The following is a 27,280-nucleotide window of genomic DNA, read 5'->3' on the forward strand; positions in this document are numbered from 1 at the left end:
CTGCACCAAACTAACATCATTTTGGACCAACATTTTTAGAGCCTTTCAGACAGCCTTGGGGTCACAATCCCTCCTAACAGCTGTGTTTGATGTCCTTCCAGATGGACTTGAAGAGGAGAAGGACAAGCAAACTGTGATTGCATTCACTACACTTTTGGCATGAAGACTTACTTTGTTAAATTGGAAGAATCCTAACTCTCCTCTGATAAGTCAGTGGGAAACCGATGTTTTATATTATTTGAAATTGGAAAAAATCTAATTCTCAGTTAGAGGATCTGTACAGAACTTTTTCAAAACCTGGCAGGATCTAATCAATAATATTTTAGAATAAGAGAAATAATTATCTCCGCATTTCTTTTTCTTCTCCATTTATCTTTATTGCCCTGTACAATTTAGGTATGTTTACAAGCTTTAAGTATTACTCCTTTGGCCATGCTCTCCTTCTCGGGTGGGGTTTAATTTGTTTTCAATCCTATTTTTTTTTTTTAAATTTGTACGGAATGATTACAATAAACTTAATAAAATATATAATAAAAAAAATGCGCATCTCTTCGAGTAAAAAGTCCGGGCGTGGGATTCGACCCCGAGACAATAAATAGAAAACCAGCCGCTGCTGTTGGCGGTATGTTGCCCGTTAAGCTCGTTTGTTAAAATAAAAATAAAAAAGCTCCAACTTCTTCCAACTGTGTGTTGCAAAGCAATTGAATGCGAACTGAACGAAAGGTGGAGCATGGAGACTCCAAATCCCAGGGGCGCTTGCAGCTCCCATGATGCCGCATAGTAACCCAATAAATTGGACGGCGCGAGGCTGCGGGTTTTTCGAAATGCGAGTCAGCCGTCTCACCTGCGCACGAATAAAAGAAGCGGCGATGGCGCCTACGACTTAAGGTAACGTCACGTTGGGTTTTGCTTGTCATGATTAGTTTGGTGTGTTTTGTTCTTGCTACATGTTTTCCATATCTCGCTCTTCTATTTTTGTGGAAGCCTGGCTGTAGATCAGTCTGACAGTTCAATTCCAACTCGCTGCTCATACCCCAAACGTAGTGACCCCTCGAGCTCCCGCCTGGCACATCTCGTCTCTTACTGTTCCAGCAATTGTAAATGGCGTGTCCTTGTTAAAACTACTAAATTGTATCCATAAATTATAAGAAATCGGTTTTCAAAATTTAACAAAAGTGGCAAAGTGACGTCGATTCCCCCGTTGCAATTCAAATTATGAGTCCAGCGCCGGGCCTGACGTGTCCCTAGGGTGGTGTTAAAAAAACAGCCGGGCTTTTATATGATGCCGGTGTCTCTTTGCTTGTTTTGACTTTCCCGTATTTGTGCGAACGAGATGGACGATCTTCTTCATGTGATGTTATCCCGTGCTGTCCGACTGAGAGTTTGACGCTCAGTCCGATTTTTCGCGAATGAGAGCAGGTGTGATCTATAAATAGGACCGCGCCCCCTTCAGGCGATACACACGAACACAATTGGTTTAATTAGTGACTTCAAATTGGTTTCTGGGGTGGGATTTGTGCCCATTTCGGGTTTTGGGTCCGTCTTCACGTTCAATGCATTAAAATCCAGCCCATTTTCCAAACCTCCAGGTAGTGTTTGAAGTGGCTTCCCACTGGTTAAGTAAAGCGCTATTTAAATGTAATGTCGTCGCCTGCTCACCCGCTTATTCACAACTGGGTGGTGGGGAATGTTGGCGCTTTCCCAGCAATCATCGGGTGCAAAGCACGAACAGGGTGAACAGACACCCTAAGGCCATACACGGGGAACCCACGTTGCGAGGTAGCAGCGCTGAATACTGTTCCCCACTTGCCGCCCACAATTCTTTTTTAGTAGAAATAACGGTCTTTTAAAGTTTAACAAATGCTCTAGATTGGGATAGGGTTGGGAACGTAAACCACCTTCACCTCCGTATTCTAGTAAATTACTAGATTATGAGGAGGATGAAGGCTGAACTGCGGTAACGGGCACGACCAGGGCTGGTCTGACCACCCTTAAGCTCGAATCCCAACGAACTGACACGAGCGCCGGAGTTCCAAGTGTGTTAGCTCGCCGCCTTTGTGTGCGTATTTCTAACTCATTGTGGCCCTCTGGCGGCCAAGTGCTTGAATTGTACTGAAGTTACATAGAAATAAAGACCTACATTTTTGCATGTATAGTACCTTACAGTGGTTTATCACTAGAAAAGATGTTGCGATGGAACTGTAACGGCCCGAGTCCACCGTACTGTCGGCGCTCCCGTGGCAAAGTATTGGTAACAGTCCCACTAGGTGGGACCCCGTGCTTGTGTGTCGATCGGCCGTTTTCGGGGTTTGTAGCCGCATCAAGTCTTACGTTGCTGTCTGTGTGCGTTGATTTTTAAGGGGTGGGGGATTTTTATAAGAAGGGGCTCGTTTAGAAAGACCTCCAGTGTGCACAGAGGATCACCTTTTCATAAGACGTCACGAGGGGTCCAGGGCGTTTGGCAATCGGTGGTGACCGCATAGAAGTGGGAACCGAATGTGCAGTCTCGGCAAGTAAACCTCTCTGCCTCCCGGGACTCCACCCTGGAGCTCCAAGTACGTGGGGTTGACTCCAGTGGGCGGTCCATGTAGATTGTAGATTGCCTGTTAAGTCGAATGCACGTGCTTGGAGCTCCAGGCTGCAGAGATACACGCGGCGTTCTGTCTGTGAAGGCGCCACCTAGTGGTTGTTAAAGACCGTGTTGTGGCGGTCCGATAGACATGAGCTGCTTGCTCGGCTTACTGTGTCTGGCGGGGGCCGTACGAGGGAAGAACCCTCCTATTATGGGTGACCGCCACTATGTGTGGGGGCTTATCTGAAGTGTGACAAACCCCGAGTGGGGTTGCGTCTAAACATGGAGACGCCGTGCCGTCCAACTCGGGGTCTGGGTGGTGGTCGTCTGCTGTAAGTGTTAGATGTGACCTGAACATGTGAAGAGAGCCACGGAGGCTTTAGTTCGTTCTTCTTGATTGTCCTCCACAACCCAGAAAGTGATGCGACTGAATGGCCGACTCGGCTCGTTTGTTCTTCACAGGCAGTCCTGGTCGTGGCTGCTTTAGAGTCCATTCTGACACACATTTACATATTTTGTTTACAGTTTCTGCTTTCTGTTTTTTTTTTTTCCACTTCTGAATTTTATGTTTCACGTTTTAATCCTAAGTGGGAGGCTTAATAATGTTTGCTAGTTTGTCTATTTGATCTTTTTCTGTGCTTTTTATTTGTTGTTTCTTTTGTGTTCTGTGGGTTTTGCTCATGAGAAAGGCGCTATATAGACGTGCTCTTCTCATATTGACCGCTGTAGCCTTTATTTGCACAAACGCGTGTCTCTCAGTAGTCTGGTGCTTTTACTTTGCAAGTTTTTCATATTTTTTTGTTGGCAGCTTTTTAACTTTTGTTCCGTTTGCTCCCGTGCCCTCGCCATGGCTGTGTATTCCAGTTTCTCTTTCTCTGTGCCCTGTTATGCATGACGCCATATTGTGTTTGTGCGCCTGCTGTTTAATGTCTGAAGATCTGTAATGTTTTTGTATACATTTGCCACATTGGTTTTGGTCTGTTTTAACTGGGCATGATAGTGTGAGGGTGGCACAGTGCTTTGGGTGGGCACGTTACTGCCGTTGGTGATTTTTGGTTCTCCGGTTTCTCTGTCTTGCGTTTTCGAAGAATGGCAGGTTGAGCAGCATTGTTTGGGTGCAAGTGGGCACTGCCATCCTTTACAAGGATAATTCATGCTTTATGGCTGTTTACAGGATTGATGCCAAGCCAGGGTGGTCCTGAATTGGTTTAAGTGGGTTTATTCTGTTAGAGGCTGGCAATGCAATGAGAAACCTGATCATGATGATGTGCTGTGTGGTGACACCGGTGGCCTTTGCCCGAATGGTCCACCACCCCAAGTCCTGAACACACTCAAGATTGCAGATCACTGACTTGTGGCGACAGTCCAAGGTTGAGATGGCAAACGCTGTATGGTGCCGTTACATAGCAATGAGTTGGCATTTTGATTGCATGAGAACTTTGCTCAACTCAATGGGCATTAAACTTGGCATCCTGGCCAGGATGAGGTGCAGTGTCTGATGGGCTTAAAGGTTTGGGACTGCCCTCGCTGCTGTGTCACACACCCAACTGATGGGCCTTCATTGTTTCTTGGAATGCCAGGCTTTGCCAGGTGCGTCCGTGTCCTGTTTCTTCTTCAGGTCTCCCTGCCCTTTTCTGTTGTCACAGGAGGGCAAACGTTGCCCAGTGTGACGAATCTGATAAGCAGAGAGGTATTGGGTTGGACAAAAATCTTGATGGGTGGGCGACTTGTTACAAGCCTGTGCCCATGTAAGTTATGTAATGCCAGTTTGTGGACCTGATGGTGAATTTGGGCAAAACAAATGTGTAATTGAAATGGGGCAGAACTGATGATGTTGATCGACTTGGGCCTTGTGGAGCTGTGCCCCCTCCGGTCTTGAGCTTCTCTCAGCCTTGGCACCCTGTGGCCCGTGAGGACGTTTGTGTTGCTCTCGACCGTCTCCTATGGCGTGTTGTGACTCCATTAGTGGAGTCGGTCCTCTGTCTACTTGCATCTTTTCTTCATTTGTTGTGCTATATGAACAGAACAGTAGCAGCGGGACCCTCTGGAATTTGGGATGTGCCACACAACCTCGACCCCCCAGAATAGCAAATGTTCACTGGGGGGGGGGGGGATGGCGTGCAAGTGTTGCTGCAGCGCCCTCTTGAGGTGTCATGGCGGATGGTTGGTTGGTTTGCCTTTTTATTTCGGTGCGGTATGACGACTGTGTGTGACCATCTTTACTGGGCATTGTGCCCACACCTGCTTACCCCACAGATGGCTGACATTTTTCTGTTGTCTTCTGGCTGTACAGACTGGTGTGCTTTTAATGGCCCATGCAGAAGTCCCTTCTCCAGACATTGGGGACAGCTGCTGCTTCACCATTCCAGTGTCCTGGGTTCAAATGTGGTGTAGCAGTCTGGGTGGCACTTACCCATCATCCTCTGGTTTTTCCCCTAAATCATCAGGTGGGCCCCTGGTAGATCATTTTCCAATATGGCCGAGTGGACTGAAGCAGGGGGACACCAAAGGCACTTTGTCACACAGACGGGTTTATTCTGCTTTTATATCAAGGCATACAGTAAGCGCCGGGCATCACGGTGTTGTGTACATTTATAGAAATACTTTTTGGCAAAAGACATTTGGCAGAAATGCCCTCCTTTAACATGCCAGTAAAGTGGCACCCCGAATGTAAACGCAGACACGAGCACATCACAAGTCGCCTGTCTTGCATACTGACGTGTATTTTGGCCATTGCGCCTTTCACTTGAAAAATCTTTTAGTGTTTTAAGTGTGCAGTAAAGCAAAGGGAGGATCACAGGGAGTCGACGGCAAGAGTGCGTCTCTCTCTCTCCACTGTGGAGTGCCCGAGGGACAGTGTGGTCACACTGGCACGCGAAGGTCTCTCCTACCGCCTGTGCCGCCCCACACACACACGAGTCGCCGGACCCATTGATGTGAGGAAGTTGAATTCAAGCGCATGCAAGGAGTATAAAGACCCCTCAGGTGAAGCTGCTCTGTGAGGAGTCCTGCACGCCAACCTTCTGGGGTCTAACTGCACAAAAACACAACATGCTGGGGTGGCAGGTAAGGCTGCCCGCTGTGCCATCTGCTGGGCACCAAGAGCTGACATGGGTTTTGAAAAGGTGAGGACTAGCCCTGATGTTCTGGTGGCCAATATTAACTTAAATTAATAAACTCTCCACAGCCATGGTGGAGCTAAACTGAAATGTGTTTCCCAGCTTTGTGTGTGGCGACTGCAAGAAGGCGAACCAAAGCCTGTCGTGGGTTTGTGGGGGGAATGTGAGGCGAGATGGTAATGGGGTCCTTGGATACCACCAGGCCATCATGTTGTTCTGTACGGGCCTTGTAGTTCAGTGTGTAGGCATCTTAACCATGGCTGGCTATGTCCTCTCAGAATGACCTCACTTCGGCCCACCTGTTGCCCCTTATTGGCATCCTCACACTGTCCTTCCATTTGGCATTGATAAGGTTGCCCGCGTGCTCTGGTCCTGTTCATAAACGCATGCTGTTCGGTCGGGCCCACCAGTGATGTCGTGCAGTGCTGGCACATGCTGGGCATTAACAGCATCTCAGATGGAAGCCAAGTAGCGGTTTCTCGTTCCTTTTGTATACAAACGTCAAAGAGGCTTTGTGTCCTCCCCAGAGGTGCCGTTGTCTTTTGAGTTGTTTGGATCCTAAATCTCCTTCTGCTGGTGGCCTGCTCCTGGAGTGTTGAGTGCAGTGGTGTGAGCTTTGGGTTTATGAAATGTGACTTGGCTTTACAAAGAGGATCATCGCCAGCAGACCAAGCATTTGCAGTAACGCTTATAAGCAAACCGAGGGCAAGTATGCCATCTCATTAAAAGGGGATGGAGTCCCACCTACCGGAGACTCGATTGTGTTCATGCTGAATGGTGGGTCGGGCAGACGCGTTTCTGGGCTCCTTGGCAGACTTACGTGTTCCACCATCGCTCCTCTTGGCGGCGGTTGTACAGCACAAACTGGGCCATGCTGGGCCTTGGCAGCCTTTCTAGTAGTAAAAAGCAAGCAGGTGGGTTTGTTAACACTGAGCCTGCGGACTCTGGCTGCCCGAGGAAGCGAGGCACAGCAGAACAAAATGAGAATTCAGGTCCAAAGTCCGAGGTTTTCGTCTCCTCCCGTTTCCTTGAGGTATCCAGCCTCTGCTTCCTTGTGTAACAAAGACACACAACACCGTCCTCCATTGTGTGGTGTGAGGTTTGTGGTCCACATGGTGAAGGCTGAAGAGCTTCTCCACCTCGACGGGCAGAGTTCTGTCAAGTCACCCATGGTGCCAACAAATTGGCTTGCAAAGCTTTGCACTCAGAATGGCGTTAAGTCAGCAGCTCATAAGGATTGTGTTCATCCTAAAATCACAGCCATTCTTCGGCACTTCAAACACCCACCGCCCCCCCCCCCCCCCCAGCCTGCCATAAGCAGTTCTTGTACTAGCAGATATCACAAGACCCCCCACCTTTGGGAGACACATGCCAGTGGTGCGTTGCTATACAGATGGGCCCCGTGTGAGCACCAAAGCAAAACGCAACAAAGACGGCTGCTGGGTCAGTCCTTGTGTTGGGCGTTCCCTGCCCCTTGGTGGGTGACTGTGAGGAGAACCTAAGGAGGAAGGATGTCGTTGGAGGCTTCATCTTTCTCCCTGCGTTCAAAGGCCAGGTGAGCCCGCTCTAGGTCTTGAACCACATCGAGAAGCCTCGCCGCTGCTGCCATCCTCCTCTCATAGAAGCTGCGGCTCTTCTTCATGTCATCTGTTGAGAGAAGGACTGATAAACTGAAAGTGGCACCAGCATACCCCAGCAATGGACACGCGGGCTGAAATGCTAGGGTGCCTATAGAAATTAGTGAATGTACTATGAAGGTCTGTCCAGGGGTACAGGGTGTCAAGGGTCAAATACAGGGTCACATGATCTCTTCCTAGTTGCTTTTCTATCTTCTCTGGGCCCACCCCAACCCCCACCCTTTTGTGCCACCTAAGAAACGACTCTTTGAGAACCCAGGAATAGACTCGCGATAAGACAGACAGTTACAGTGGGTACGGAAAGTATTCAGACCCCCTTCAATTTTTCACTCTTTGTTATATTGCAGCCATTTGCTAAAATCATTTAATTTTTTTCCTCATTAATGTACACACAGCACCCCATATTGACAGACAAAAAAAAAGAATTTTTGAAACTGTTGCAGATTTATTAAAAAAACAACTGAAATATCACATGGTCCTAAGTATTCAGACCTTTTGCTCAGTATTTAGTAGAAGCCCCCTTTTGAGCTAATACAGCCATGAGTCTTCTTGGGAAAGATGCAACAAGTTTTTCACACCTGGATTTGGGGATCCTCTGCCATTCCTCCTTGCAGATCCTCTCCAGTTGTGTCAGGTTGGATGGTAAACGTTGGTGGACAGCCATTTTTAGGTCTCTCCAGAGATGCTCAATTGGGTTTAAGTCAGGGCTCTGGCTGGGCCATTCAAGAACAGTCACAGAGTTGTTGTGAAGCCACTCCTTCGTTATTTTAGCTGTGTGCTTAGGGTCCATTGTCTTGTTGGAAGGTAAACCTTCGGCCCAGTCTGAGGTCCTTAGCACTCTGGAGAAGGTTTTCGTCCAGGATATCCCTGTACTTGGCCGCATTCATCTTTCCCTCGATTGCAACCAGTCGTCCTGTCCCTGCAACTGAAAAACACCCCCACAGCATGATGCTGCCACCGCCATGCTTCACTGTGGGGACTGTATTGGACAAGTGATGAGCAGTGCCTGGTTGTCTCCACACATACCGCTTAGAATTAAGGCCAAAAAGTTCTATCTTGGTCTCATCAGACCAGAGAATCTTATTTCTCACCATCTCAGAGTCCTTCAGGTGTCTTTTAGCAAACTCCATGAGGGATGTCATGTGTCTTGCACTGAGGAGAGGCTTCCAACAGGCCACTCTGCCATAAAGCCCTGACTGGTGGAGGGCTGCAGTGATGGTTGACATTCTACAACTTTCTCCCATCAGCCAAAGTGATCTTTGGGTTCTTCTTTACCTCTCTCACCAAGGCTCTTCTCCCCCGGTAGCTCAGCTTGGCTGGACGGCCAGCTCTAGGAAGGGTTCTGGTCGTCCCAAACGTCTTCCATTTAAGGATTATGGAGGCCACTGTGCTCTTGGGAACCTTAAGTGCAGCAGAAATGTTTTTGTAACCTTGGCCAGATCTGTGCCTTGCCACAATTCTGTCACTGAGCTCTTCAGGCAGTTCCTTTGACCTCATGATTCTCATTTGCTCCGACATGCATTGTGAGCTGTAAGGTCTTATATAGACAGGTGTGTGGCTTTCCTAATCGAACACAGCTGGACTCAAATGAAGGTGATCTCAAGGATGATCAGAAGAAATGGAAAGCACCGGAGTTAAATATGAGTGTCACAGCAAAGGGTCTGAATACTTAGGACCATGTGATATTTCAGTTTTTCTTTTTTAATAAATCTGCAACAATTTCAAAAATTCTTTTTTTTGTCTGTCAATATGAGGTGCTGTGTGTACATTAATGAGGGAAAAAATTAATTTAAATGATTTTAGCAAATGGCAGCAATATAACAAAGAGTGAAAAATTGAAGGGGGTCTGAATACTTTCCGTACCCACTGTAAATGCCATGTATGTGTAGAAAACGTGGCAACTGGTTACAATCCTGATGGTGCCCCCTAGATATCCATGGTAGAATTTAGCTTGCGCTGGAGTGGCGCTGCCCCCCCACAGATTAACTGCACGTGTCCTGTTTCTTGAGAGCCAGCCACTTCTGTGACCAGGCTAGTGTCCAGAATGGTGACGGCCCACCTGATTACCCTTCTATCTTTTGTCCTCCTCGGTAGCGAGAGCCACCATCTCTAGTCCTTGATTGAAGTGTTGGCCAAACCTGCTGGACCGGCCATCACCTCCAGTGTTTGAGATCCTTGCCGTCCTTACCTGTCTGTGAGCCGCTGCCTTGCTGCTTCTCCTTCTGATCCATCGCCGTCTCCGCATCGGCTGACTCCAAATATTTCTTTCTGTGTGGAGAGTAAGGTTGTGTTAAGATTTTGCTTTACCTGCTTATCAAAATGGACGGTGAAAGATCAGCAGGTGTGGAGTCTTACTTTGAATATCCAGTCTGTTACCGAGACACCCCTGAAATCCTAGTGCTGTACAAAGACCCTTGTCCTGCCAAACTGGGGTGGAGGGGCACCTTTTGTGTTTTGCTATTTCATACAGTGAAGTCCTCCTGACTGTCCAGATTCTATAAGCGGTTTTCGTTTTCACTGGGGAGTCTTCACATTTCTACCTTTGTAAGTTTTTTACTTTTCGTGGGGACTTTGAGGAACACTTTTATATGAAAACGTGCGACACAAAGTGGCACTGTGACCTGTGTTTGCACAGCTGGTTTGTGTTCAAGTTCAGTCATTGTGAACATTTGGCTCAACTGTGGGTCAGGCCTATAAAGTGGGATGTAGGGTGGTGGGCTCTCGGGTATTTCTGGTGAATTTCCTCTTGACCTCTACATCCGTCTGTTGGCTGTGAACTGCTAGTGTGCATCTGGTGTGAGAACGGTCACTTTGAGATTTACGGTCTTGGAACTCTCCTGCCAAGAGTGACTTGGGTTTTATGATGAAGGAAGGGGGCAGAGGACCAAAGTGGTGACTGGGACCGACAAATGAATGGGTGCAGCAGTGGTGAGGTGTAAACTGTGGTTTCTCCTACTGATCGTATGGTTGTGAACTACAGGAACAAGTCCACGTCAAGTGGACAAAATTGGGGTCCTGCTGGACTAGCTGTCCTTGCTTGGCAATACAAGGGCTTCGAGTTGAACCACTGCTTCTGTAGGCTAAGAGGAGCTGGATGGGCATGAGGTAGGATGTAGACATCTCCCCTAGTAGGTGTATCTTGCACCCCTTCCTGGGATGAGCTTCTTATTCTGACCCAGGCTAGTGGTTCACGATTTGCCAGATGGAACTAGAGACTCTTGTTGGGTTCTTGGAGGACACTTTGAAATGGTAACATTCTCCCCTTTGCCAACAAAAGATGAGAGTTCATCAAAGTGTTTAAGCTATGAGTTCTGGGAGGACCACAAAGGTGCAGGCACAAATGAACAATACACACACACACACACACACAATGAAGTACAAATCCAAGTGTCTTCCATGTAATGTTGTCATATCAGTGATTGAGGTGAAGAGATTAAGCTGCAATGTGCAGTTTCCTTCAAGTAAGCGTGTGTTGTCTAAATTTATTTTTTAAAATGGCAGAACATGTAAAGTGTCATTTGATCTTTTAAACTTGCGTAATATACAGCGACCGGATTAGCCATGGCTAGGGGTTTCATTTCCAGGGTTTTGCACTTTGTGCGTCCACGGCATTGGTCTGTGATGAGTGCTCTCTCTTCTGTCCTATCTGCATGATGTGCTTATTGTCCTTTCTTCATTTTAACACTTCCCAAAATTGTGCATATTGGACCAGTGTCCACTTTTAAACTGGTTAAAGACCAAGGAGTGTGAATTTGAATTTGGACTGTCTAGTGCTGGCTTCAGACTTGTAAGTACACTGTGTGTGTGTCTGTCTATTTGAAGGAAAGCTGCTGTGTGACTTTGGTCCACTGGCCGGGGGGGAATAAAAGCCAGAGATGTGCAGTACATTTCTGCTTAAATAGACAATCATACTACTGCATAATTGTGTGTTGGCTGATTGTTGTTAAGTCCTGCATTCTAGAAGGAGGATGTTTTTTGCCCATAAGCACTTTTAATGTCTTGCCATCCCAATTAGTGAAGACTTGTGCTGGGTTTCTTATACAGAAGAGTTCACTTTTGGGACACACAGCTAACCGTTTTCTGCATTGTGTTCAGTGGTACTTGCACTGAGACTCTGATTTGGATCAAGTGTGTCCCAGAATGCTCTTTTCGCTGCTCCCGTTAGGGGTCGCCACAGCGGATCATCTTCTTCCATATCTTCCTGTCCTCTGCATCTTGTTCTGTTACCCCCATCACCTCCATGTCCTCCCTCACCACATCCATAAACCTCCTCTTAGGCCTTCCTCTTCTCCTCTTACCCAGCAGCTCTATCCTTAGCACCCTTCTCTCAATATACTCCAATATATCACATGTCCGAACCAACACAATCTACAGCATGTTAAATAGCAGAGTCTACAGTTACTGTAACGATTCCATCTTCTTCATTTATATCCGTTATTCCACTGGTGTCTGACTGAGTCATCTGCCTTAGTGATTGTCTGCTAGGGGCTTTAGCTATTCCATACCCCACCATGTGAGCAGACAGAACCAGCTGAAGGGGCTGTGCAAAAACTAAGCAGCTCTTTATGGTTTTCACATACAGGGCATGTTTGATGTTTAACAGTTGCATTATTGCTGGTAAGTTCTTAGAGTTGTGTGACCCCAATTGCAGACCATAACTTAAGTAGAAATGCTTGAAAGATGTTGTATGTGTAGATTGTGATTGCAGGAGTCTGGTGTGTTAGCAATACAGTGAACTTCAATTGCTCTTTAGTAGTCTGTATATTCGGGAGGTGGAGAATGGGATGTTAAGCAGTTCAAAGATGACAACATCTATAGGGTCCCCTCAAGAATTGCTTCTCTAGCAAATAAAGTACCAGACATGCACCTGGAAGGATTTAATCTGCACACCTAGCATCCTAAAAAGTAGTATGGAATAAAATGTCCAGTGACTAGGAATTCAGTACAAAAGTTTTGTAAGTAGGTAGTGTTTGACCATATTGTGGCACTGCAAGTAACTGGTTTTGTGTTGTTCTCTCCACCTGTCACTACAGAGGCAGTGGGACCCTAAAAAAACCACAAGCCACTGAGGGGCTCATAAAAATACGTCCAAATAAGCGGCAGTAAAAGCTTTAAAATTTGAGATGAGCTGCCCCTGGGATTCAATTCAGTTGGGTCCCACTGGTGAGCTAGCAGCTTTGTGAGGTGGGTAGCAACTGCAAAGAATTTTCTTCCCCCGGCCTGGACTTGATTCAAGATCTCACACAGTAGAAGACTGAGGAACGGTACAAAAAGCAAGGAAGTCATTGAGCTGAGGGGAACTGTTTGATTCATCTGCTGCTCCTCGTTAATACTGGTCAGACTTGGACAGATTGTTTCTGTTCTAAGGCTGCCATCAGTAGATCATTTTACTGTTTTTATGGTATGTTTAATTCATAAAGTTTGCAGTTTGGCAATAACATAACTCAACTACAGGATTATAAAATCCATCCATTTACCAACCTGCTGAATCCGAACAGAGTCACGGGGCGGGGGTCTGCTGGAGCCAATTGCAGCCAACACAGGGCACAAGGCAGGAACCAATCCCGGGCAGGGTGCCAACCCACAAACACGCACACACTAGGGCCAATTTAGAAACGCCAATCCACCTAACCTGCATGTCTTTGGACTGTGGGAGGAAACCGGAGCACCCGGAGGAAACCCACGTAGACACGGGGAGAACATGCAAACTCCACGCAGGGAGGACCCGGGAAGCAAACCCAGGTCTCCTATTATAAATCTGATGATAAAATGAGTAAAAGAGAACAAAAGTATGAGTTGTATCCGGTACAGTTGCTGCAATCCTGTTAATCACATAGTGAGAGATCCACTGTGACTCCGTAATAACATGACAGCTTGGACTGCACAAACAGAAAAGCTCATCTGTCTGATATTTCGTGTTTGCCAGATCACAGTAAAAAAAAAAAAATGGGGGGGGATTTCAGTAATGTGAGCTAAGACAGAGCACTGGTACTATCAGGCTGTGAGTTAATCAGCAGTCAAAATGAGAACTTGAAACTGTGCTGAAGTCATTGAGCAAGTCCTGTGATTCCTATTTTTGTAATCTGACATCCTCGTCAAGAAGATCCAGCAACTACAGTATTTCAGATGGCCATGCTGTCCCACTTGAAGGTGTAACAGAAATATGAAACCATCTAATGATGATGATGATGAATGAACCAAAGATACAAAACAATGTGGATTCTGTCCTAGCCATGAAACAGACCAGCTCTTCTCCCCTGGATGTTTATTAGAAGTTGTGTGTGAGTATGGTAACGCCGTCTACTTGTGCTTTGTAGATTTAGAAGAATTGTAAGTATAGGAGCATGTGGTGTGGGAGGAGCGGCAGGAATGTGGGATCATAGTGTCACTATTACATGTGATTTGTTCACTGTGGGTGGCGGAAGAGGCAATGAGAGACCGCCTTGATGGAGCCAATTTTATAGGTGGTGGTTTTTTAAATTTAAACTTTCCTGGACATATGAAAGTGCAGCTGGGGGTGGAAGGTTGTCTAGTTGGGAAGGGATGTCCTGTTTGTCACATACACTCAAATGATTGGCTACAGGGATGAGGATCATCAGCTACTAGTCTGATGTCCCGATTCTCTTTCAGAAAAGAGTGGATTGCTCACTTCTGGGTTTGGAGAATGACATCTGCCCTTAAGGGAATTTCAGTATCTCCTCAATTTTCTTCATAAGTGATGGAGGAAATTAAGATCAGCAAGCGGATTAGAGTGTTGGCAGCTGTCCTGTAGGTGCAGTTTTGGTTTGAGATAAGGCTGACCATCTCATTGGGGAACCTGAAGATAGTGTTGTAGACCACAGTAGATATGTGTACTGGCAAATCTCCCTATGAGCAACACCCCAGAAATGTGTTTTTTTTTTTTGTTTTTATTAGAGAATGGCAGTGCCTCATCCTGCCTATAATGTAGTAATTTTGATCATTTTTCTTACTCCTCAAACTAGGAACTGTGCCTCCCTGCAAATATCCTGAACAGGATTATAGAGAACCGACGCCACATCATTTCTCCTAAAAGGTATTTTTGTAGCAGCTAAAATTAAATTGGGTTTCTTTTGTTGTTTATTTTCTTTATTTCCTTTGTCCCGTCTCCCATTTCTAGCTGCTGTACATCCTCTAACTTAAAGGTCTTTTACATGGTAAAGTGACTGAACTCCAGCTCTTCAGATAGTGGACGGGGCAGTGTCCAGGTCTCGGTCATGACAACACAGTTCACTGCACAATGGCAGATTGGAGACTGGAGTATGGAAGAGGTGGGTAAGTCAGATTTGTGACCAGTGTCTAAAACAAATTGTGAAAGTGGAAGAATTCAAAGTTTTTTATTTTTATTTTTTTGTTTGAGAAATGCCTAGAGATGAGACTGATGGCAGTGCAAACTCTACCCAGAACACCAGCTATAAGACAACTGCAAAGTGAGTAGTGGAAATGAAAGCAAGTGGTACTAAGAGGTCAGATGGATCTGCTATTATTTTTGTTCCTATTACGATAGTTTTATGAAATTTCATTCAGTTAATACAATCCTGTCAAGGTAACCTTTTTATCTCTCTATCTCTATCATATGGGTAGTTTTGAGGACACCTGAAAAGTATTTTCACCCTAACTTTGAGACAGTAAAATGATCCAAGCACACACAGTGGTTCAGAGTTTTAATGTTTTACTTAAGCAGAAGAGAAATGCTCTTGGTATCATTATGTTGACCCCACATAATGTTGATAACCTGCATCTCCTCTAGCATGTAAAATCCATTACGAACTGCTCCACTCTGACTACAACCATAACCCTTGCAAGTAACGTATGTGTTGGTGAGGTGTTGACATGCCAGCTGTACCTCCCCACCACTTCTTTAAAATGTGCACAAGCATTGGTAACACAGACTGACTCACCTTAGTTTGTCACGGCCCTGAAGTAACTGTTTATAAATGGTCTGTGTTTCAGCATCTGGGTCCAGTGGGTCACTCCAATCACCAAGTGTCACTGCAGAGTGTGTTCTGCTACATCCTAGAACTACAAAATCTGGATCAGTAATGTTTAACTTCTGTGCTGCATACAGTATGTGATCTGTTCAAATGGGAATGCAAAATGTCTTCATCATTCAACAGACCTGTTCTAAAGATCCATGTGTTATAAAAAAGCATATCACCTTTAAAACAGCAAATTAAATGAGCATGATACTGTGTTTCATTACCTAATGAAAAGCATCTCAAAACTTCAGAGACAGACTTGTCAAAATTGCCATTTTTGTGGCATGGACTGTGTTTCTGGTCTATGAAATGTTAAAGTAGTCGATCTGCCTGAAGAAATGTTACTTGGCTGATCACGATCCAAGCTGCCACATCTCACCTGTCCTTTCAGTTTGCAGACAGCAGGACCACTTGCCGCTTTTGTAGGCTCCAGGGTGGAAAGCTGGCAGCATCCTCTCATTGTAGATACTGGCTTTTCTGATGGCAGATAGCCACTGGTTCAGCTCATTCACATTCTGGGGAATAATTGGACAAAATGTACTTTTATTGTATATTCAATAACCACATGCCTTTTGTAAAAGTTTATTTTTTTTATATACATATCTTGGTTAGCTGACACCTTTTTAATTTGCAGTTATGTCAGGTACCCTTTACCAGTATGTCAACATTATAAATGGTGTTCCCTTGTAAGGCTGATCCATAGTTATTATTCATGTACTTAAGTGACTGCGTGATTGCAGTTGCTTAATAAGTAAAAAATGTCCTTGTACTTTTATTTTTACAACTTGAAAGAAAATAGTTGTATTACCAGTCTGTGCTTTTGTTTTGAATTGTTCTGTTCTTCTCCTGTTGTTCTACTATTGGTAACATGGAATTCTTATCTCAAACCCACAGATCTCCTCCTGGGTCTTTACTTTCCTAGTCTACATCCTTCCATAGAGAGATTCCAGACATACTTGGGCAAAAAAATGAGGTCTTCTACCTTCTGGCCAAAGCTCTCCCAACAGTGTGACATCTCTACCCATATGTGTTCAAAAACCAAAGGCACCTTTTCTCGATCCCAAGAAATAGGAGTAATAACGGAACTGAGACTGTTGGATGCATTCTTTACATTTGAGTGGAATTTATCCATGATAGATCACAGCCTTGGCAATTTCCCAGTTTTGGTACTTTGGCTGGACATTTGCAATCTATCATCTGAGAGTTTTAAGTCCTCAAGAACAAAGTTGGCCACCTGTTTTTACATTTAATGGCCCTTGCTGCCCAGTCTTTTGGATTTTGCTGTTATTCCCAGCCAGCATCAGTATTTTCAAACTGTTTGACATCCCTCATGGACCAAAACGATTTTAAACAGTATTCTGGTCATCATCACATCGGTAACTGTTGATTTATATATTCATTTAAAACCAAAAAAAAAAACTGCTGTCTTCCAGCTGTGACTTTTGTAATGCGACTCCTTTTTTTTCTCGGCACCCACAGGCTGTTTGTATTGTGTCTCGTATTTGACTTCATGCAACTGTGACTTACTATATTGTGAAGTGCCTCTGGTTCATGGTGCCAATTGTGTATTACTGACTTCTAGGAACTTCTACAAGACGATACTTGTGGCAGATCATGCATTCCACATGAGTTTGTATTTGATTCAGTTTGCTTTATGTAAAGGACAAAATCTATTCTGTTGATTTCATCAGACTGAACCTCCTAATTACATATTGAAGATCAACTTTTTTTTTTTACTGCATCTGGTAATGAACCTTGCTGTTGCATTTTGGACACTGGTTATGAGACTACAATTACCTTTTTGCTCTACCAACTTAACCTGAAAGAACAGAGCTGCAACAAGCACCCATGTCTTTTTATACGGGCTTTTTCAAATATTTTTGAAATTCTTTGTAAAATTGCGCTTTTGATTTGGGAAGGCTTTGGTTATAATACTTGAAGACCTGTTTATTGGTTTAAATGGTATATGAAGCATAGACACTGGATCACAAATTACCGGCAACCTTACCATTTAAGGAATCCCACTGAGAAACTAGCAACCGCACGTCATTCAGTGATGGGTTTTTAGTTCTTCCTTCCTTTACCCCTATTGGATCCAGACTGATGATCCCCACCTATCACAGCGCTCTCTACATTATATTTAAAAACCCATCAAGTTACTGTAATCAGTCCCTCCTGGTTGTATTTGACTGTACTGGACATTACTGCAGACAGCGGCTCTTAATCTACTGCAAATGATCATTTTAACTTGGTTCTGTTACTGTGCGTATCAATTAAGGTGAAGTACCCTTTATAGTGCTGTACCTTTTAATGGTCACTAATATGTCGACTTTCTCAAACGTGTGAAATGACCACAGTTCTTGTACTACTTTGTTTGTGTAATGGTGTATTATGAATTTGAGTTGTAATAAGCAAGGGACAAACCGGTTTGTTGTTTAAAGCACCTTGTAGTAATTTGATGCTGTTATTGATTGATAACTTTTAATTTTTTTTTTTTTTTTTCTGTTCTTGTTCAAACAAAATTGTACTAATGCTGGATTTGTGCTAGAAATGTTGATACTGTAAGCTTCAGTAAGAATCTGCATTGTGAAAGTGTCTGTGATCCAGTAGGACCCCATAATCCCTGGGTGAATGTGAGGTTGTAATTTAGTGGTGCTTCTTTCTCTCCTCCCTCCCCATATCCCAGTTTAATAGTGTAACCTTGAGCTGCTCCAACTTGGGACATTTGGAGATGTCCAGTTTCTCTAAAGAGAATATTCTGAGGAACTGGGACTTCGACGGTATCCTAGATTGTGACCACCTCGTGTACATCCCGCCGATTCCAAACTTTGAATCCTCATTGGCGTAACGGACAATCCAAATGTTGAATTTTTTGTTCCTTTTTAAACACAGCTTTGCCCTGGTATAAACTCTCAAGCAAGAAATGAGTTGCCGTCACAGACTTGCTGTCTTCGCACAGCCCACTGGAGATAGGAGGCTATGGATTTCAGACGTCGGTTAAACAGGAGCACCCTTCTTGCCATGGCTCTTGGCTCAGTTTTATAATGTGCTGGGCAAGGCTACTTCCAGCTCATCAGAAGTTCTTTAATTCCCTAATCCAGTGACCCCAGCAAATGAAGAAAAATCCTTTTGGCTGATTACCTGTGGCTGTCCTACAATCTTCACCATAACTGAAGACGATGGAATCGTGGAAGGATGGGTAAGAAAAATAATACTTAAGACTCTTCTCTCATACAGTAAGTTTTAACTCCAACCCCCAACCATCTGGTTTAAAATGATTCCCATATTGTCATCAGTTTGCAAAACCATTTTTATTTTAATTGCTTCTACCCATGGTAAAAAGCCTGAGCTATACAACTGCAGAGTATGTACTCTTTTGTTATCCTAGGACAAGAATATTGACCTTTTTAGATTTGTAGGAACAAATAGTCCTCCATCTGCATCACACTGTGATGTGAACTGTTGTGATAGATACTTTGAATCGCAGGCAGATGAGAACAACATCCCCAAAGAACAGACTCCTTATCTGGTGCCTGAAATGGCAGCGACCATTGGCTAGAAAATGGACCTGCAGGTTTGCACCTTTTTGAGTATCATCCCTGTGGAAAGAAGTGCTCTTGATTATCTGAAAAGACAAAGCTGTTATATATTTGATGTTTTAGTACTTGCATCAAGCTTTCTCCGGTCTTGTTAGGAGTTCTCCAACTCATTGTTTTATGTCTGACTACTGAAAATAGAAGCCACCACCTCAGAATGGTATTGTGCATTTCCCAATCACTGTTTTCATATTGATAACCCTTGAGTATCTAGTGCTTTGAGAATCTCTACCCAGGTCTCCACCACGCTATAGCTAGCAGAGAGCCAGTTAAAAAATGTCTGCCTTTACAAGCAGGAGATACGAACACCTAGACTGCAAAATACAAATTGTTTGTCACAACCCTATTGCAGCTGCCCAAAAATCTCTCTTTAGCCTGCAACTAGTCGTACTAGCCTAACTCCCAATGTAGCTACCACCACTTAACCTTTCTTGTAAACTCCTTTCAGATCCTAACTCTAAAGACAAGATATCTTTAGTTATGTCTGTTAGCAGTTCCTGGAATTGCTACAATGACGGGTGTCTAATAGTTTTGACATGAGAAGCTGGACATTTAGTCAAATGTCCATAACCTAGAGACACTCAGACTCGGACTGCACACTTCTGACTTTTTTTTTTTTTTTTTTGTGTATGAACAACTTAAATTATTGATTCAAGAGACCGCTTTGTAAAAAGGTAAACCTGAAGTCAAATGGTGTCCCCATTCAGCATTTTTACAGCATGTCTCCGGATCAGGCACTGAAACTACAAACCAAATTTAATTTTTGTATTTATAGTCTGGTATCTGTTTTTGTTTGTTTGTTAGAGTAATATTTACTATGGATAACCCTCTTTAAAGCACAAAAACCTAGACCACTTCACTCAAAGCATCACTTAACTGGACAAGTAAAACCACCAGAGTCTAGGATCACCATAAACGTTTTTTATTATGAAACCTTGCTTTGGAGAAACTTTTTTTGCTTTAAATGTTTAACCACTCCTGAATTACGTTGAATAGTGGATTACGCTAGTCATGGGACTAAGTATTGTAAGCTTCCTGTATTTTGATAGCCAGTATTTCAGTTATTTTTTTGTGTTGGTCATGGAATCACAAAGGTGAGATATCAGCCATGAAAGTCCTATTGTGCCATGCAGAACACTTGCTTTATCACTTACCACATTGTTTGTTAATCCAACTGAGCTCTCCTTGCTTTTCAACTTTTGCATCACCGAGGAACTGACTGGACATTACTGACCCCTACTGTGCCAGTTCATGCCAGGTTAAGACCGTGTAAATGAAAAATCGCATGAACAGGGGCAGACAATGTGCACCCTAGAGTTTAGATTTGAGGATTTATTCAAGCCTTGTTTTGAAATGGGGAACCCGACACTTACCACTGGTATTGGTTCATAAGTAATGTCCAAGGTGTATCTTCTGTCTGGCCTAAATCTAAAGGAGCTATATAAGGGCAGGTGTTAAAGGACTGGGCCGGATGTGAGCTTAAACCTTCAAAATGGAGACTGTTGGGATTTTAATTAATTACCACTTTGAGGAATGGAGTGAAAGCGATGCAGCTTCTGCTGGTCTCTGAACAGGTAAAGACTTTATACTGGAAACCGCCAATGGAAGTGTCAAAACTGCTTCTCCATAGAATTAAAGGGAATATACTCCCAATGGACCTTGGCTCGCCACTTGACAAGAAGCTGCTGTGAGTAACAGATGGTAGGTGTACAATACAATGAAAATGAATACCTCTGCCTTCAATAGGAAAAGTTCAGAATGGCCAACAGCATTGGAGCAGAATCGACTGTAGAACAGCTTTGAACAGAATGTGGCAAATGCGGATGTATTCACTTGAGCACTCTTAGGAATTTCTAAATGATAACCTCTGCTTCTTTTCCAGTTTAGAGCAGACAGGACCTGAAATCCCTCCATCTTGAAGGTGTAATCTTAAATGTAACTCTTGGCTTTCAAATCCAGGGTGGCTGACTGGCTCCTAGAAATAGCAGAATGAGATTGTATGCTTGGTAATAGAAATTATTATATTTATTTATTTTTTTTTCATATTTTAAGGTGCAGGAGTTGAATTTACACCCTTTAATAAGACTCTGGTCAAACTATGATGGAAAGTGTGTCTTGACAAGATACTGATGCACAGCCAAGGCTCAGAAAATATTCCATTTTTAGAAGCCACAACTGTCATGTGAAAATTTTTTTTTTTTTTTTTTAAATCAATTTTTACAATTGGTGTGTAACTTAAAGAATCATAGCGAAGTTTTTTTTTGGATAAATGTAAGTAGCACTGCACTACTTGGTCTCTACTACTATAATTTAAATCAAATTAAATGCAGCATAGAACTAATTTTAAACAAGTTCAGAACCAGTTCGTGCTTGTGAATGCTTATTTAGCAAAACTTTTATACAGTTTGGAGGTGGGGAGAAATGCTACTCACTGTAGTATAGTTGATACTATTTAGGTGAAGTTGCTTATGCGCTTTTTTTTTTTTTTTTTCTTTTTGTGTATTGTGGTGTTTTGAAATTTAGGGAATACCTTTTTATTTTTTTGCGCTTGAAGTTCTGGACAATAACCCCTGAGGAACAATGTTTAGTCTGAAAAAGAATTGCTCCTATTTGTGCAGATTTAATTTAATGTTGAAGTAATGCGAGTTTTGACACAGTCCCATGTGATGGACCTGCGCTGTACAAAATATGAAACGCTAAACAATTGCATGCAAGTTAAGGGATGTGTAGTCCGTCTGCTCCCCACATACCATGTTGATTCTTGGAGTTACTGGAGTTGTTCCTAAGGGGGAAATAATAACATGTTGGGTAGAATGCCCAGTGAGGGCTGGGCAATCTTTTGGCCTTGGAACCGCTGCAATTTCTCCCAACCATCTAATCTTTATAACTACAGTAATTCCTTGCTATATCGCACTTAGATTTTCGCGGCTTCACTTGATAGCGGATTTTATATGTAAGCATATCTAAATATATATCCTGGATTTTTTTTGCTGGTTCACAGATTTCTGCGGACAATGGGTCTTTTAATTTATGGTACATGCTGCCTCAGTTGGTTTGCCCAGTTGATTTCATACAAGGGACGCTATTGGCAGATGGCTGAGAAGCAACCCAATTGGAGCACGCGGTTAAGTTCCTGGGTGCTGATTGGCTCAGTAACAGAGAGCAGCATTTGATTCTGCTTTGCGTTAGCCAGTCTCATTCAGTATCAACATGTTACACTGAACATATGTACATGTACTAAGTACGTTGAAAATTAGTTAGCGGTACTCGCCAACAGTGAAACTACACACTATACAATTTTTTTTTTTTTTTTTTTTTTTTTTTTCATGCATTGTACGTATTTATTGCTGGTGGCCTGTCTATCAATTGCTGTAACGTGATATCAGAGATGCTCTATCTAATATAACTAAGTAAAACTAGTGTATTACAGTAAAAATATTTTTATGTACAATGGATTTAAAACTGTATTGCGTATTAAAACTCCATGATATATGATACATATGTTTGTGTGTCGTATATAAGCAGTGTGTTTTACATAGATATCAGGTAAAATTTGTTGAAATTATGTAAGAATTATAAAGCATATATGCTGTATAACTGTGTGGGAAACGTTTAAGAATGGGGGAGAGTTTACAAGGACTTAAAAATATATAAAAATAACCATATAAACATGATTTTTACTTCGTGGATTTTCACCTTTCGCGGGGGGTACTGGAACGCAACCACTGCAATCGAGAAGGGATCACTGTAATCTCTTTAGAGAGTACTTCATGACCTTGTATGTAAGGACTTTACTCTTGATGTTTAGCCATTTGATTTATTGTTATTTATCTCTTTCTTTTCTTGTAACTTCTTCACTTTGACATCTTTTTAAGCATGTGGAGCGACGGGGTTTGTAGTAAAATGTGCTATAGCAATAAATGGTGGTGTTGCCACAGTGCGACAGTAAACCAGTGCTGTAACTGATGGACTCTTCTAAAAGGATACAGATGTGACAGAATACTTCAATATAAGAGAACTGTGAATGTTTTCAATTTTAGGAAGTACTCCTTGCAGTCAGACCTTTTAATTTTTAAATTGCTCATTAAAGTAAATTATATAACATCAGTCCTCGTGGGTTACATGTGAACAACACATGAGGAAAGAATCTACCTTTTTAAGATGTCTTACTCTCCATAATTCTTCCAAATATCTTGGTAAAAAATTGTATCTAGTGTGGAAGATCCATGAAGTACTATTGTCAATTATTTCCATGCATCTGAGAGTCTGTTCCAATCACCGTGCCCCTGAACATGTTTTACAGAGAAGTTTCCAATATAGCTTTCTATAAATCAAAATTACACAAGTCTTCTAAATCCAGTAAATATTACTGTACTTTTTTTTTTTTTTTTTTTTTTATAACCCAGGCATGGAAGCAATGGTAAGGTTATAGTGTGGCAGAAGGAAAGTATAGAGCTTGAGACAAATACATGGGTGTGTAGTATTAGCCTGTTTATACTCCACAATATTGAATGTTTATCATCAGATACAGTAGTTGATGTCCACGAGTTCTTGCTACTTTGGAAAGTGTAACCACTGATGACTTGCCTTTCAACTGAGTAGCTCTTTCAGATTATAGGTAAACTAGGGGGCTCCGCTCGCCAACCCCTGGTGTTGTGAAATTACAAAGAGCGTGATGTATGAATGAGACATAGCATAGTGTGAAGGTGTAGATGACGCATATAGGAAGCAAATAAAGTTGTCCATGTCCAAAAACGGGCTCAGAGAGGTAGATGCCAACTTTGTCCATTTGTTGATGGTCATGGCAAAGGCAGGGAATTAGAACAGTATTGTTAGCATGTGATCCTGTAAGAAGTTTTGCTTCAATAACATTGTGTGTCATGGTGTTGACGACTAAGCGTGTGCCATTGCATAAACCCTGTTTAGTGTTAAGGTTTCTTAATAGCATGATTATTGTTCCGTTTTTAAGGCTAAGATTGTGTTGTGGTAATCCGGCTGGGTTAATAGTGTTCAAATATTCTAAGGGGAAATTACGATGGTCATTGTCGTCATCAGAGTCCACTTTGTCAGAGCTTAGAAAGAGCCGTGCCTCTCCAGGAAGTAATGAAATGACCTGGTTATTAATGTGATCAACATTAATATTTTTTGGACATAATATAGTGCGTTGTGTTAAAAGGGGCATTTGGTCTAATGAGATTGCTGTTCCAAATATCTCCGTAACACTCTTGAAAGCAATGCCAACTGTCTGCGTATTTTAAGGTGGAGTTAAGAATAGCCGAGCGCATGGCATGTGGAACAATCGCTAAGCACTGTGTAAAATCTCCTCCTAATAAAAGTACCTGTCCTCCAAAGGGAATATTATTATTCATCAACGTTTGTAAAAGTTTATCAATGGTGTTGAGTAAGTGACTGGATGCCATTAGATGCAAAAGCAAATGAACTATTGTAGGATGTAATGCAGTTCATAAAGTTTTGACTTTCAGGTACTTCGTCAGTTAGAAGCTTCTGTAGATATGCAGGATATGATTGTAAAGGAGGCAGTCTAACTTGACCCTTTTGACAACAACGTGTAAATTCATTACTTGTATTGCCAGTTGTTTCTTCAGGGAAGTTAAGTGAATGACAATGATTGCAAATGACATTCATTAATCCCAATGAATTTTCATAAATAGTGGACTCATTATTGAACGCATTGTCAGCTAACTGGCGCAATCGTTTAGCAGGTGTCTGTCGTTGATGTCCTTGACGTGTATGTTTTGTCTGTGCCGTTCAAGAGGCGCGTCGTTGTATGTGCAGGATTTGGGACTTGCTATTCTGGAGCTGTAATCGATTTGCCTGTGCTGTGTGAGAAGCCCGTTGCAGTTTACGGCGTTCATTGTTTGTATTGAGCCTTGCCCGTTTTTGTATGTCAGTTAGTCGAGCTTTCTCTTTTTGGAGCCTTGCCTGCTTGTTTTCCGGCATTTCAGATGCGCGTTGTAGACGTCTGCGTTTTATTTATTTTGTCCCTTCGCTGCCGTTTTTGTATGTCTGAGACGCGAGGCATTTTGTTTTGAACCCTTGCCTGTTTCGATGCAGCACTTTGAGACGTGCGCTGCATGTGTCTACGTTCATTATGTTTGTCCATCTGCGCTCGTTTCTGTAACTGTGTTAGTTGAGCTTTGCGTTTTTGGAGCCGAGACATTTTTTTCTTCCGGGGTTTCAGAAGCGCGTTGTATGCGCCGACGTGTATTGGTTTTTTTTTCATGCGGGTTCGTGTGTTTGGTCCCGTCACTCGAGCCGTATCGTTTTGTACCCGAGATCGTGAATTCATGACTTGTTTGTTCTGCAGCGTTAGAAATATGGATAAGTAATAAGGAGGATCGCACTCACTGTTAATATGGAGCCTTTTCTGTGATTGAACGGTTAATAGTGCATCAGTGTAATGAGATCGACCTATGCTGCATAATCTGAATGTGTTCAAATGACGTATATTTAATACGGACGGTTCGTTCAGTAATAGATAGATAGATACTTTATTAATCCCAATGGGAAATTCCCAGTAATGGGGCTTTGTGTCTCATTTCTTATTTATGGTAGTGTGGTCGTGGGTCCGAATCCTCCTTTTTGTGTATGTTTCGTTTCCAATGGGCTGTGTGTGGCGCTCGCGTCTGACTTTTTTTTTTTTTTTTTTTTTTTTTTGTGTGCTAGGGGTGCATTGCCTCACTTTTCTTTTTTTTATCTCTCTTAGTGGAGGGGGTGTTTGTGTGTCGTGGCTCTGAATCCTCTTCTTTGTGTGCGTACCGTTTCGTGTGCTATGTGGCGCTTGCGTCTGACTCCTTTCTTTTTGGTGTTCTAGGGGCGCGTCGCCTCATTTCTTATTTCAGTTACTGGAGGGGGGCTTTGTGTGTCGTGGGTCTCAATTCTCTTCTTTGTGTGCGTGTTCCGTTTCATGTGCCATGGGCTTCGTGCGGTGCTGTGTACGGCACCAGCGTCTGACTCCTTTTTTCTGTGTGCTATGGGCGCTTCATTTCTTATTTTACGTTGCTTTCCATCCGGTTTCCGTTGCTTGGAAGGGGGGTTTTGTGGGGGCGCCTGCGCAGTATGTCTTTTGCGTCCACAGCCCATGTCCGGATGTCCCTGCGTCCATCCGGTTTACCATTCTCGTTTAGTATTATGGATAATATGGATTGGTTAAGCGCAGAGCAATGTTTTATTCTTTGTAAAAAAATTTTTTAAGTATTGCCTGTAAAACCACAACATTTGTGCTTTTTACTCTTCATAAAGTTGACAGGGTTGCACCTTTCTGACGATAATCATCCAGGAATGATTGTGCATTTTCATTCTTGTATTACATAAGCAAATCTTGCTTTTGTGCACTTTTTTTATTGTTTCTCTGAATTAACCATGCAACAATTTAAATATTTGTAAGTGTAGCATAGGGCAAGCAAAATAAATGCTAATCCCATTCTAATCTCCGATTGTGAGATCTAAACATGTCAAGTTCATTTTAAGCACTCAATTTATTTTAACACTAGAATCCCTGAACCCTACAAAAAAAACTTGTAATCCTGGGCCACCTTAAATTCCTTCACACCTCATCAGCTGTCCTTATGTCCAACGAAACAGCAGGGCTTACAGAGCTCACCAAGGTATCCTGCACAGTTCTGTTTGACTCTGTTTTGTGATGGTCTTTTTATATATAAACATTTGTTACTTATATACAGTAAAAGCCAGATCAAATGTTGTTCACTTAGATTTATTTACTTCTCCTCCTATAGTATAAAGTCACAAGTAGACTGCAGAGCTTTCTGTGTTTGATCGACACAGGCATAACATTCAATCTGGCTTTAATATAAGTAACCTAATTAATGTGTGTGTGTGGTGTTTTTTTTTTTTTTTTTTTTTTTTTATATATATATATAAGAATATCACGAACAGAACTTTGCACCATACCTTTGCGAGCTCCGCATGCTCTGCTGCTTCGTTGAAGGACATGCGTGTGGCAGATTCACTGGCAGGATCACGCCCACCCTGTTGCTAAATCCAAACGGTGCCATCTTTTGTCTTTATGCCTGGTGCAGCTGTGTTATTCTGCGCGAGTGGACGTTTCTTGTGGGGAGGGCTTCTGTTGATCATCACCTGAATTCACCTCCGTTATAGCACGCCTTTATCTGAAAACTAGCAGTCTCTGATCGGGTGAAGCGTGAATATGACAGAGAGAATAAAAATAAATTAAAAAAAAAAAACTTTTAAAAGTACCATAAATTTATACCAGCTGTTACAGATTCATATCAAATTTGTTTTTATTCTACAACTAGAGGGTTTCCCCCTGCTCGCTTCGCTCACCAGCCACTTCGTGTTTCTGCCGCTCATGTTGTGA

The 27,280-nt window shown here is 42.9% G+C and overlaps 1 protein-coding gene and 1 long non-coding RNA gene across 8 annotated transcripts in view; one reads left to right on the plus strand and one right to left on the minus strand.

Annotated features, from left to right (window-relative positions):
* The first annotated feature begins 732 nt into the window (after window positions 1–732).
* LOC114669260 (uncharacterized) overlaps window positions 733–27,280 on the plus strand; it is a 44,769-nt gene continuing 18,221 nt past the window's right edge. The window contains exons 1-6 of one of the 6 annotated variants that reach the window (XR_007933878.1): window positions 733–888; window positions 13,432–13,609; window positions 14,312–14,382; window positions 14,467–14,621; window positions 14,717–14,776; window positions 16,220–18,537. This is a non-coding gene — a long non-coding RNA (uncharacterized LOC114669260). Of the gene's footprint in view, window positions 889–13,431; window positions 13,610–14,311; window positions 14,383–14,466; window positions 14,622–14,706; window positions 14,777–16,219; window positions 18,538–27,280 lie in introns of those variants that run through there. The other 5 variants (XR_007933877.1, XR_003719003.2, XR_003719007.2 and 2 more) reach the window with 5 other exon arrangements.
* Window positions 5,083–27,280, minus strand: part of LOC114669258 (rasGAP-activating-like protein 1) — a 152,711-nt gene continuing 130,513 nt past the window's right edge. For both annotated transcript variants that reach the window (XM_051921138.1, XM_051921137.1), the window contains exons 18-21: window positions 15,705–15,840; window positions 15,248–15,368; window positions 9,517–9,596; window positions 5,083–7,338 (exon numbers count right to left, since the gene is read on the minus strand). In XM_051921138.1, coding sequence (XP_051777098.1) covers window positions 7,190–7,338; window positions 9,517–9,596; window positions 15,248–15,368; window positions 15,705–15,840 — 486 coding nt within the window. In that variant the 3' untranslated portion in view covers window positions 5,083–7,189. The remainder of the gene's footprint in view (window positions 7,339–9,516; window positions 9,597–15,247; window positions 15,369–15,704; window positions 15,841–27,280) is intronic.

Source organism: Erpetoichthys calabaricus, chromosome 18 (assembly GCF_900747795.2).
Source record: "Erpetoichthys calabaricus chromosome 18, fErpCal1.3, whole genome shotgun sequence".
Taxonomy (NCBI): domain Eukaryota; kingdom Metazoa; phylum Chordata; class Cladistia; order Polypteriformes; family Polypteridae; genus Erpetoichthys; species Erpetoichthys calabaricus.